At 46.7% G+C, this 13,360-nt stretch overlaps 1 protein-coding gene across 1 annotated transcript in view; it reads right to left on the reverse strand.

Annotated features, from left to right (window-relative positions):
• LOC134372499 (NXPE family member 3-like) overlaps nt 1-13,111 on the reverse strand; it is a 43,878-nt gene extending 30,767 nt beyond the window's left edge. Inside the window, 3 exon segments of the mRNA XM_063089979.1 lie at nt 11,937-12,422; nt 12,424-12,680; nt 13,019-13,111. Coding sequence (XP_062946049.1) covers nt 11,937-12,422; nt 12,424-12,680; nt 13,019-13,111 — 836 coding nt within the window.
• Between the last annotated feature and the right edge of the window lie 249 nt (nt 13,112-13,360).

The following is a 13,360-nucleotide window of genomic DNA, read 5'->3' on the forward strand; positions in this document are numbered from 1 at the left end:
ACAATCATAAATATGTATGCACCCAATGTCAGAGCAGCCAGATTTATAAAACAAACTCTATTAGACCTAAAGAAGGAAATAGACACTGGTACCATAATAGCAGGGGACCTGAACACCCCACTGTCAATATTAGACAGATCATCTAGGCAAAGAATCAGCAGAGAAACACAAGATCTAAACAATACTCTAGACCAATTGGAATTGGCAGATATCTACAGAACATTCCATCCAACAACCTCAGAATATTCATTCTTCTCATCAGCACATGGATCATTCTCCAGGATAGATCACATATTAGGTCACAAATCAAGTCTCAACAACTTCAAAAATATTGGAATTATCCCATGTATTTTCTCAGACCACAATGGATTAAAACTAGAAATCAATAGCAAACAAAATTCTGGAAACTATACAAACACATGGAAATTAAACAGCATTCTACTTAATGACATATGGGTACAAGAAGAAATCAAGCAAGAAATCAAAAAATTTATTGAAACTAATGAAAATAATTATACATCATACCAAAACCTGTGGGATACTGCAAAAGCATTATTAAGGGGGAAATTTATTGCATTAAATGCTCACCTCAGAAGAATGGAAAGATGGCAAGTGAACAACTTAACACTTCACCTAAAAGATCTAGAAAAACAAGAACAATCCAAACCTAAAGTTAGCAGACGGAAAGAAATCATTAAGATCAGAGCAGAACTTAATGAAATTGAAACCAAAAAAACAATACAAAAGATCAATGAATCAAAAAGTTGGTTTTTTGAAAAGATAAATAAAATTGACAAACCATTAGCATGGCTAACAAAAAAAAGAAGAGAAAAGATTCAAATAACAAAAATTAGAAATGAAAAAGGTGATATTACAACTGATTCATCTGAAATACAAGGAATCATTCGAGACTACTATAAACAACTATACACCAACAAGTTTGAAAATCCGGAGGAAATGGATAAATTTCTGGACGCACACAAGCTCCCAAGACTGAGCCATGAAGATGTAAAAAATCTGAACTGACCAATAACAATAAAGGAGATTGAAGCTGTTATCAGAAAACTCCCAACAAAGAAAAGCCCAGGACCAGATGGATTCACAGAAGAATTTTACGAAACATTCAAAGAGGAATTGACACCAATTCTTTACAAACTATTCCAAAAGATTGAAACAGACGCAAATCTCCCAAACTCATTCTATGAAGCAAACATCAACCTGATACCAAAACCAGGTAAAGATATAACCAAAAAAGAAAACTACAGGCCGATATCCTTGATGAATATAGATGCAAAAATCCTCACTAAAATACTAGCAAACAAAATACAGCAACACTTACGTAAAATTATTCACCATGATCAAGTGGGATTCATCCCAGGGATGCAAGGTAGGTTCAACATACGCAAATCAACAAATGTGATACACCATATTAATAAAATCAAACACAAGGACCATATGATCTTCTCTATAGATGCTGAAAAAGCATTTAATAAAATTAAACACTCATTCATGACAAAGACCCTCTATAAGTTAGGTATAGACGGAAAGTATCTCAACATAATTAAAGCCATATATGATAAACCCACAGCCAATATCATCCTGAATGGGGAAAAGCTGAAAGCTTTTCCTTTAAGAACAGGAACTAGACAAGGATGCCCACTCTCACCACTCCTACTCAACATAGTGTTGGAAGTACTAGCCAGAGCAATCAGAGAAGAGAAGGAAATAAAGGGCATCCAGATTGGAAAACATGAAGTCAAACTGTCCCTGTTTGCAGATGACATGATCCTAAATATCAAACAGCCTAAAGCCTCTACAAAAAACTCTTGGAGGTGATAAATGATTTCAGCACAGTAGCAGGATACAAAATCAACACACAAAAATCAGTAGCATTTCTATTCTCCAATAGTGAACATGCAGAAAGAGAAATCAAGAAAACCTGTCCATTTACAATAGCCACCAAAAAAATAAAATACTTAGGAATTGAGTTAACCAAGGATGTGAAAAATCTCTATAATGAGAACTACAAACCACTGCTGAGAGAAATTAGAGAGGATACAAGAAGATGGAAAGATATCCCATGCTCTTGGATTGGAAGAATCAACATAGTGAAAATGTCCATACTACCCAAAGTGATATATAAATTTAATGCAATCCCTATCAAAATTCCAATGACATTTTTCTCAGAAATGGAAAGAACTATCCAGACATTTATATGGAATAACAAAAGACCACACATAGCCAAAGCAACGCTGAGCAAAAAAAAATTAAGCTGGAGGCATAACACTACCTGACTTTAAACTATACTACAAAGCTATAATAACCAAAACAGTATGGTACTGGCATAAAAACAGACACACTGATCAATGGAGTAGAATAGAGAATCCAGAAATCAGCCCACACACCTACAGCCATCTGATCTTTGACAAAGGCACCAAGCCTATACATTGGGGAAGAGACTGCCTCTTTAGCAAATGGTGCTGGGATAACTGGATATCCATATGCAGGAGAATGAAACTAGACCCATACCTCTCACCATACACTAAAGTCAACTCAAAATGGATTAAGGATTTAAATATACACCCTGAAACAATAAAACTTCTTAAAGAAAACATAGGAGAGACACTTCAGGAAATAGGACTGGGCACAGACTTCATGAATACGACCCCAAAAGCACTGAGCATCCGGGAAATGCAAATCAAAACTACACTGAGATACCATCTCACCCCAGTTAGGATGGCTGAAATCCAAAAGACTCTGAACGATAAATGCTGGCGAGGTTGCGGAGAAAAAGGAACTCTCATACATTGTTGGTGGGACTGCAAAATGGTGCAGCCTCTATGGAAAATGGTATGGAGATTCCTCAAACAATTGCAGATAGATCTGCCATATGACCCAGCTATCCCACTGCTGGGAATATACCCAGAGGAATGGAAGTCATCAAGTCAAAGGTATACCTGTTCCCCAGTGTTCATCGCAGCACTCTTTACAATAGCCAACAGTTGGAACCAGCCCAAATGTCCATCATCGGATGAGTGGATACGGAAAATGTGGTACATCTACGCAATGGAATACTACTCAGCTATAAAAACAAATGAAATACTGCCATTTGCAACAACGTGGATGGACCTTGAGAGAATTATATTAAGTGAAACAAGTCAGGCACCGAAAGAGAAATACCACATGTTCTCACTTATTGGTGGGAGCTAGAAATAAATAAATAAATTCACACACAAAAAAAAAAAACCCGGGGGTGGGTGGGGGAAGAAGACACAACAACTACAATTCCTTGAAATTGATATGACAAGCAAACTGAAAGGACATTGTTCGGAGGGAGGGGGTGTAGGGACCCAAATGCCCCAAGGGATCACACCCCAATCACATAAGCCCTTCTCGGCCACACCCCATCATGGCGCTGCTTGCCCTTCTCTTCCGTATTCTCCATCCCACCGGCGTGAATTACACACCAATCAGCTCCCCCCAAACCCCATGCGGTATGCTAAGTAGGGATTGTATTTTAAGCCAATCAGCTTTCCCCTTAAAGCTCTATATATGTGTGTGTGCGCTGCCTAATAAACGGGCTCTCTCCGGTGGATCGTCAACTGGTGTCGACTCGCCCTTTCATTTGGTGCCGAAACCCGGGACGGAGTTTCTCTCGAGCGGCGACACTTTTCGGATCGCAGCGGCAACACTTTCCGAGCCACCCCTCAGGGCTCCCTCGAGCTGTAACACTTTTCAAATCGCAGCAGCAGCACTTTTCGAGTCGCCCCTCAGGAACTCCGTCCTGCCAGGCCTCCCTTCCACCGCTCACCATTGACGGTCCACCCTCGTCCATTGTTTTCGGCGCTGGCTTCTTCCACTCACCACCGGCTCATCATTAGGTAAGCCCCCCCTTTCCTAAAGGGCACCAGCCCTTTTTCAGGCTACCGCAGGGCGTCTAGATCATCCGGTAGCCCCGAACACCCATACCCACCCCACCACGGTCTTCACGACCACCATAAATTCCCAAACTATAACAGATTCCAAAGCCCCGGCAAATTTTACTTTCATTTTTGAAGGTTAAAAGCCCCATTGTGTTCTCTCCTTCTCTCTTTCACCCTCTTGTCCACCACTCTCTTCTAATCTCTGTCCGATTTCCGTCTCTCTCCATTCCCGGGTCCGGGACCCAACCAGAAATTCCTAGCGCTACGTATCTTTCAGGCACCGGGCTTTTGCCCTAGAGAAGTGGAGGTCTGAGTGATGACCCACACCTCCCTTCTCTCCTCCTGGTTCGTACCTGAACCTGCCGGGACTGACGTGACCTACTGGGGACGCCCTCTAGGATCCCACCTTTCCCAACCGGCCGAAGGATCTGTCCTATCACTAAATCTCTGTCTGATTTCTGTCTAAAATTCCCATTAAGAGACCAGAATGGGCCCTTCATCCTCCTCCCTAGAGGACTCTCCACTTCAATGCCTTCTGAAAAACCTCACCAACCTCCGGCTAGGAGACCTCTTTAACTACTGCCAGCGCCTAAAAAAATGGAAGGAGATCCCCTACATCGAGGCTTTTCTCCTCTTGGCTCAGAACCCCACCCTCTGCTCCTCCTGTGCTCCCTCTCAAGTCCTTTTAGCCTGTAAATCCTCTTCACAGTCACCCCTCGATCCTTGCACCTTCGACCCTGCTGATGAACCCCCACCCTACCGATCTCATCCTCCCACAGTGCCTCCAGTGTCCGCTCCTCTTCCCCCATCATCCACGTCACCTTCTGCACCTCCAGCACCATCCACTCCCCCGTCTTTACCCTCACCTACTCCTGACCCACTAAGCCCCCCTTTCACCCGTTCCCGAGGTCCTCCCCCCACCCCTTCAACAATCGTTCCAGTATGTGAGGTAGCTGGGGCTGAAGGAGTAGTTAGGGTCCATGTTCCCTTTTCCCTAGCTGACCTTACAGAATTAGAAAAAAGACTAGGCTCTTTCTCTACCGACCCTTCCACCTACATTAAAGAATTCCAATGGATCCTGCAGGCCTACAGCCTCACACATCATGACATCTTCATGCTCCTAGCCAATACCCTCCTCCCTGAGGAACGCCGCAGGGTCTGGGATACAGCCCAAACCCATGCCACTGACACCCATCGTACCAATCCAGATCACCCGCCAGGCCCCCAAGCAGTCCCAGAACAGGAACCTAATTGGGATTATAACACAGCCCAGGGAATCCAGGCTCGAGACCGTTTTGCCTCTTGCTTAATAACTGGCCTCAAAAAATCGGCTCACAAGGTCGTCAATTTCCAAAAAATTCAAGAAATTGTCCAAAAAAAGGAGGAAACTCCCTCCGAGTTCCTCAATAGATTAACTCAGGCCTTTCAACAATACACTAACTTAGACCCCAACTCAGAAGACGGCCGGCATGTCCTTATGACCTATTTCCTGGCCCAATCCTACCCCGACATTAAAACTAAACTTAAAAAATTAGAGCAGGGTCCTGCAACCCCTCAGACCGAAATCCTGTCAGTGGCCTTCAAAGTCTTTCATAATCGAGAGGAGGAAAAAGAACGTCGAAAACAAAAGGCCGACCACGCCAACTTCCAGATGTTGGCCCAGCTTATCAAACCCCTGGGGTGCCCTCCCACAGCCTCCACCTCTAAGCCTCCACCTGGAGCCTGCTTTAAATGTGGAAAAGAAGGGCATTGGGCAAAGGCTTGCCCCACCCCCAGGCCACCCACCACTCCTTGTCCAAAATGCAAAAAGAAGGGACATTGGGGATCTGATTGCCCCCTCGCCTGAAGGGGTGAGGGACCAACTGCCCCACAGTCCCCCAAACCATGGACACCACCTATGGTGGGCCTCGCTGAGGAGGACTGAAGGAGCCTTGGGCCCTTCCCGACCATCTCTATAACAAAGCAGGAGCCCAGGGTATCCACAGTTGTGGACGGCCACCCAGTACCTTTCCTCCTGGACACTGGAGCCACCTTTTCGGTCTTAAGGGAATATAAAGGCCCCACCACCTCCAGCAGCTCTCCTATAGTCGGGGTAGGAGGTAAACAAATCTTTCCCCAAAAAACCCCTCTTTTAACCTGCTGCCTTCAAGGCACTCAATCCGTTTTCTTCCATTCCTTTCTAGTCATGCCACAATGCCCCGTCCCCTTGTTGGGTCAGGACATTCTATCATGGCTTCAGGTCTCCATTACCTTGCCCCTGTCCTCTTCCTCTTCCCCCATTTCCTTCCTCCTAGCGCTAGTTCGAGCCCAAGATCCTACTAATCCCACCCCTCCAAAGAAGTCCTTACCCATCTTAACGCACCCTGTTAACCCCACAGTTTGGGAAACTGCCAGCCCTGCTCTGGCCAGTGTTCCCCTGTATGCGTAAAACTAAAAGACCCTTCCAAATATATTTGTCAGGCTCAGTACCCATTAACCACAACAGCCCTCCTCGGGTTAAGTCCCATCATTCAGGACCTATTATAAAAGGGGTATCTCCGTCCCACTCGCCCCCCCTTCAATTCTCCCATACTCGGTGTAAAAAAACCTAATAGCGCCTTTCGTCTCGTCCAAGATCTCCGTCTTGTTAATGCCACTGTCATTCCCATTCACCCCCTTGTATCAAATCCATACACTCTTCTTTCCAAGGTCCCAGCGACCTCTACTCATTTCTTGGTTTTGGACTTAAAGGATGCCTTCTTTTCCATACCCCTGGAAACCGGCACTTAGGACATTTTTGCCTTTACATGGACCAACCCCCATTCCCGCCACTCCGAACAACTCACTTGGACGGTCCTGCCACAGGGATTTCGGGATAGCCCTCATATTCTCGGGCAGACCCTAGCACAGGACCTCAAATCTTTTCACTTAAACCATCCAGAGTCCACCTTATTACAATATGTGGACGATCTCCTTCTATGCAGTCCTTCATGGGAACAATCCCAAGCTGACACTGCCCATTTGCTTAACTTCCTAGCGGGTAGGGGATATCGAGTGTCCCCCGCCAAAGCCCAAATCTCCTTGCCGTCTGTAACCTACCTTGGTTTTCTCCTCTCCCCGGGAAAGAAGGAAATCACCCTGGACAAGAAACAGCTTCTTACTGACCTGCCCATCCCCAAAACCAAAACAGAAATCCTATCTTTCCTGGGTCTAGCCAGATATTTCAGAGCATGGATCCCCAATTTCTCTTTACTAGCCTGACCTCTCTATAATATGAGTAAGGGTCCTCCTGAAGAACCTTTACTCTCCTCACCTCAGCGCCCTTTTCTCAAGCTTCGGCAGGCCCTTCTAATGGCCCCTGCACTTCATCTCCCTGATCTAACTAAACCCTTTTTCCTCTATGTTCATGAAAATGTGGGACAAGCTCTAGGCGTCCTAGGACAGAATTATGGCCCCTCCTTTGCCCCTGTAGCATACCTATCAAAACAGTTGGACCCCACTGTACAAGGCTGGGCACCCTGTCTAAGAGCCCTAGCAGCGGGGCAGTTGCTGCATAAGGAGGCATCCAAATTAACATTTGGGGCACCTCTTACCATTCTCTCACCACATCACCTTAAAGACCTCCTTACCTATAAGGCTCTCCACTCCTTCCCACCTTCCAGAATTCTAACCCTCCTATCCTCGTTTCTGGAAAATCCTGCCCTATCCTTCAATACCTGCCCACCCCTAAACCCGGCTACTCTACTGCCTATACCAGATTCCCCCAACACGCCTTTGCACAGCTGCGTAGAAAGCCCTCTTATGAAAAATCTCCTCCTCATGCACAATCTGCCAGCGTACCAATCCTAACACCCCTCTCAAACCTGGGCCATACCCCTCCCACCAGGCCAGAGGTCTCACACCCGCAGCCGACTGGCAAGTCGATTTTACACACATGCCTTCTGTCCGGCGCCTCAAATACCTCTTGGTGTTTGTTGATACCTTTTCAGGATGGGTGGAGGCATTCCCAACATCCAATAAAAAGGCCTCCACCGTAGCCCAGACTCTCCTTTCCCAAATCATCCCATGGTTTGGGATGCCTATTTCCATTCAATCTGAAAATGGACCTGAATTTACCGCCCAGATAGTACAAAAACTCTCCCAGTCACTCTCTCTCCCCTGGCACATACATTGCCCTTACTGACCTCAGGCATCTGGAAAGGTAGAAAGAACCAACAGAACCTTAAAAGACATACTAACTAAATTATCTCTGGAATTACAACTTGATTGGGTCCATCTTCCACTTCTCGCTCTACTCAAGGCCAGAGCTCTCCCAAAGAGGCCCTCCAATCTTTCCCCTTTTGAAGTCATGTATGGTAGGCCCCTCCTACCCCCGGGGATCACAGCAACTGAAGGACCCATATCACCCACCATGGCCTTACCCTTGCTCTCCCACCTTCGCACCGAATTATGGAAGTACCAGGACTGGCTACTTCCAGATCCGTCACTTTCCAAAAATAACCTTTCACTCAGCCCAGGCCAATTAGTATTCTACACTTCCCCGGAACCCAAAACCCCCCTAACCGCTAAGTGGGAAGGCCCACGTCCTGTCATCCTTGGCCTTCTCCTGTTCTTTTCACTTCACCCAGGGAGCTTTCAGGCCTCTTCCCATATATGGAAATTTGAGGCATTTGAGACCTACACTGAAAAACAAACCTGGATCAGTGGCTCTCTAGCTGGGACCGCAGATTGCCCCACCTCCAGTTGCTCTCAACCTGTAAACATCCCTCTCGCTATGTCCAAGTTAATCAAACAAGCCACCCGTCCCTACCTATGTTTTCTCTATGACCAAACCGCCGCCCACTGTAAATGGTGGCGGACACTTATGGAGGCTGTCCGTATTTGTCCTGCAAGATCCATGACCCACTCATTGGGGCAAGTGGCAGGTTGTCTACATTCAACAGCAGGCAATACTCCCTAACAATTTCCGATCCCTGGGACTCCAGATGGGCTACCAGGATCATTGCCTTCTTCTATTGCAATGGCTATGCATCTAATCCATGCGGAAATCTAGAAATTTCCCGCAAATACGTTCCTGTCCACAATCCAATATCTCATGTCTCCACAGACATCTCACATCAGAAAGAACAACTTTCCTCTGCCCTAGAACAATCCTCTTCCTTTTCTGCTAGTTCCCCAGGGTCACCCATTTACACCTGGCAACAAATCATTTCTGAAACACTTATCTTTCTCAACCACACCTCACCGGCTCTCTCTCCCGAAAATTGTTTTCTTTGTGCCTCTCTCATGCAACCGCTCCTGGCGGCCATCCCCTTAAATGCTTCCCTTCCTCTCAATGCTACCTCCTCCCCACCACCAGAACACCTTAACCTTCTGGGCGTCCCTCTCTGGGAGCCCGACGACAAAGACAACAATACTCTGTTGCCCGGTCACTGTCTCATCGGAAGCTCTTCCCCCCTAACTTCTCCCCCCGTCTTATTGTAATCTTAACACAACCATTCATAACCACACCTACGCCCCACCAGCCTCTTTCTTCTGGTGCAATGGAACCCTCTCTACCTCCATCCTGCCTAATCTTACTGTCCCATGCCTTCTTGTCACCATTGTCCCTCAACTCACTCTGTACTCCAATTCAGAACTGTTCTGAAGACAAAAAGGGCCACCCTCAAGACAAAAAAGGGCCGCCTTCCTCCCAATCATGGTCGGTATTTCCTTAACAACATCAGCAGTCGGAGCCGGCCTGTCAGGAGCTCTCCCAAAGAGGCCCGACACAGAGACCGCCCACAAACTTAGGACACAGTTTGTGGGCGGTCAAAGACATATATGCTAAACTTGAAGGGGCTCTGACTTCCACTGCTGAATCCCTTTCCTCTCTACAGAGACAGATCACCTCTTTAGCTCAGGTCACCCTCCAAAACTGTAGAGCACTAGACCTCCTCAATGCAGAAAATGAGGTACTTGCATCTTCCTTAGGGAAGAATGCTGTTATTATATCAATGAATCTGGTCTAGTAGAAACAAACATCATCAAACCCACCAACTTGGCTTCCAGCCTACGAACCACATCCAGTTCTAACCCCTTTTCCTCCTTCATCTTAAACCCTATCCTAACTTGGATTTGGCCCATTTGGGGACCTCTAATCATTATCCTCATAACCTGCCTTTTCTTGCCCTGCATCATTAGGTTTCTTCAAACCCAAGTGGGAAAAATCTCTAATCAGGCCTTTAACCAGCTTTTGCTTAGAAACTACCAGCTTCTAGGTACCAATGAACCCCCCGCCTCATCTCGTGAGGGCCTCAGCCGATGCTGAAGAGACACCATCTTACAGAGGAAACGCATTCCTACACGCCCTCGCCACCGTGGCCTGGCTGCTCCCTCCAGTCTCCAACTACAAACAATGGAATCGGTGCGTATTCAACTTGTGGCTTCAAGGAACGTTTATGGACTTTTCTCCTTTTGAAATTACTTGTTTCTCCACCCTCCTTTGCGGTTTCATAATGGGTATTTATGTACCTTCCTCCCTTTGCCCCCCCCACAACGCCCCAGTTCAGCAGGAAGTAGCTCGATGACTTCAACGTCCCCTTTCCTAAAACAAGAAAAAGGGAGGAATGTAGGGACCCAAATGCCCCAAGGGATCACACCCTGATCACATAAGCCCTTCTCGGCCACACCCCATCATGGCGCTGGTTGCCCTTCTCTTCAGTATTCTCCTTCCCACCGACGCAAATTACACACCAATCAGCTCCCCCCAAACCCCATGCGGTATGCTAAGTAGGGATTGTATTTTAACCAATCAGCTTTCCCCTTAAAGCCCTATATATGTGTGTGTGTGTGCTGCCTAATAAACGGGCTCTCTCTGGTGGATCGTCAACTGGTGTCGACTCGTCCTTTCAGGGGGGAGAGGGGGGAGGGAGGGGGGTTTTGGTAATGGGCCGCAATAATCAACCACATTGTATTTTGACAAAATAAAATTAAGGCAAAAAAAATGAAATAAGTCAAAGATAATTTGAGAGCTAATATTTACAATTAATTAATTAATTAATTAATTAATTAATTAAGGCAGGAGTCCATATTTTAAAAATTAAGTTCTCAAAGGTATGGAGGCAGGGACTGGACCCCCCCTCCCAGAACCTGGAACACCATGCCAGTGCCTCGGGGCCTGCCCAGGGACGTAAGGTATGGAGCTGGGGACCAGACATTTCCCACAACCAGGCACACCACCAGCAGCAAGGAGCATGCCAAAAACATCACCTCCATGAGGGTGGCCCACCACAGCCACCACAATAACCATGGCTGCTGTGATAGCTGCTAGACACCACAACCAGCATGCAGATGGCCCGCCAGCCACTGGAGTGCATTGACAAAAGGAGAGTCACCAGCAGAGATAAAGAAAAGAAGAGGATGTCTTTCTCCACAAAGCCCATTTCAGAGTAAAAGAAGAAGCATCTGCTCTCTTGGGGGACCTGATCACACCTCTCAGCATTGGACAGATCATCTAGGCAACAAATCAACAGAGTAACCATTATTCTTTCAGAAGGAGAGAAGAAATCTAGGGTAATTAGAGGGGGGGAGAGGGGAAAGGAAAGGGGGGTGGGGAGAGATTGGACAAGAGACATAAAGAACAATTATGATTTGTAACAATATATATGCTAGTAATATTGATTTGATCAACATGTCTCTATGTTGAGCCTCAAAAATATGTATGATCAATTTTGATTCAGTAAAAAATTTTTTAAAAATGAAGTGCTTCAGCCACTTTTGCCCTGAGACCATTTGCTCCACTTGAATACTTAGTCTCGTATCTTACCTGGAGAATCCCTCTTTTTCCTTTAAGCCTAAAATCAGTTATAACCTTCTCTAGACATATAGCCGGACCAGTTTACTGTGGTATGTGTCTGTCCAGCAATGTCTGCCATAGAGCAGGTGCTCAACAGCATGTGTTGAATGAGAATAGAAATTGGATCACAGACAAGATTTAGGAAAAAGGATGTGACTTAGGGTTGGGACAATCTTCCCAGATTCTGCATTTCTTACCATGCCAGCAGGGCCTCATCGTGTGCTGTGGTCACCTTCAAGTAACTCCCACTCGAGTGACCAACTAAAGAGTTGCAGGGCAGGGTAGGCGGTTGAGCACAGAACCAGAGCTCACTGGAAACCACATCCCTGTACTGGCAGGTAGGTCCTTTTGCTCCAGTCGACTGAGGGTCAACGTTGCAAATCACAATCTCTGTAGCTCCACTGGGCCCCTGGAAATATCCCCTAAAATCAACTGTGGCCCTTTTCTCTCTCCAGATTCTCCGCAGAACCCCAACTGCCTCGCTGGAGTGGATCAGCCGCACTTCCACCTGGGCCTCCCCAGCCCAGAGCAGGGGGAAGGACAACAGGTATGTGCCATTCTCCAGATCCTGCACATCCCCAGGGACCCCTGCCTTCAAGTCTGGACCCAACAGCTGTGCTTGAAATAGATCCCCACTGTGGGTCTTGGGTCTGCCCCGGTGGTCCCTGGCCACAAGGACAGCCTCCCAGAACATAGCTAGCCTGGACAGGATCCCTCAGGTGGTAGGTGGAGGTCTGGGGACTGGTGGAGGCCAACAAGTCCCCCCTGTCTCCTGGGGTCAGAGGCCAGTACAGAATACGGGTCAGGTTGGTGAGTTCCTGGGGGAGAGAATCCAAGAGGGGGAGAGATTCCGTGGATTTGGAAGCAGATTTAGAGACAGGACGGGGTCCTGGAGGCCGATAGATGGTGCTTTCAGGCCAGGATGTCTTGAAATAGAATATCTGTGGGTAGAGAAGGAGGAATCTATCAGTGGTTAGTGTTTCTCTCATTTTCTTCTGGGAAGGAGATTTCCATTCACCAAACCTAGTCCCCTCTGCCAGGGGTACCCAGGAGTCTTGCTTGCCTGCATCATGCCATCTGTCACCCTTAAGCCTGGTATCTGAGTCACCACCACCTTTATTTGAAAGGAGTATCTCATGTTGTGAAGATGAAGTTGTGTCTCTGGTTTAGCTCAACCATCTCCTCTCAGCCTTCTTATTCCATCCACTACCAACCCCCAATGTGGCATTCTAAGTGTCCCCTCTTCTCCTGTTCCCTCTCTCCACAACTCCACCCCCACCGTCTCCACACCAATTTTCCAGTTGAGAGTCAGGGGTGGCTGAGACCTTTCTTTGATGCTCCTGAGGGTCATAGAAGAATGAGACGAGACCATCCCTCAGTGACTTCCCTCTGTAATTGGGCTGAGCTAGGGGTGAGAAGGGATTCAACCACAGAAACCATTGGGAAAGCAAGAAAATGTAGAAAGGCACAGAACAGGTATGGGTTGGCAAAAGGAGATACAGCACATTCTTTCCAAGGAAAACATGATGTTTGCTATGACAAGGAGTCCTCTCCAGGGGCCCAGATTTTTCTGGTCTCATAGTCTGAGAAACACAAAATCACAAATACAGACCAGAGAAGT

Source organism: Cynocephalus volans, chromosome 3, assembly GCF_027409185.1.
Source record: "Cynocephalus volans isolate mCynVol1 chromosome 3, mCynVol1.pri, whole genome shotgun sequence".
Classification (NCBI taxonomy): Eukaryota; Metazoa; Chordata; class Mammalia; order Dermoptera; family Cynocephalidae; genus Cynocephalus; species Cynocephalus volans.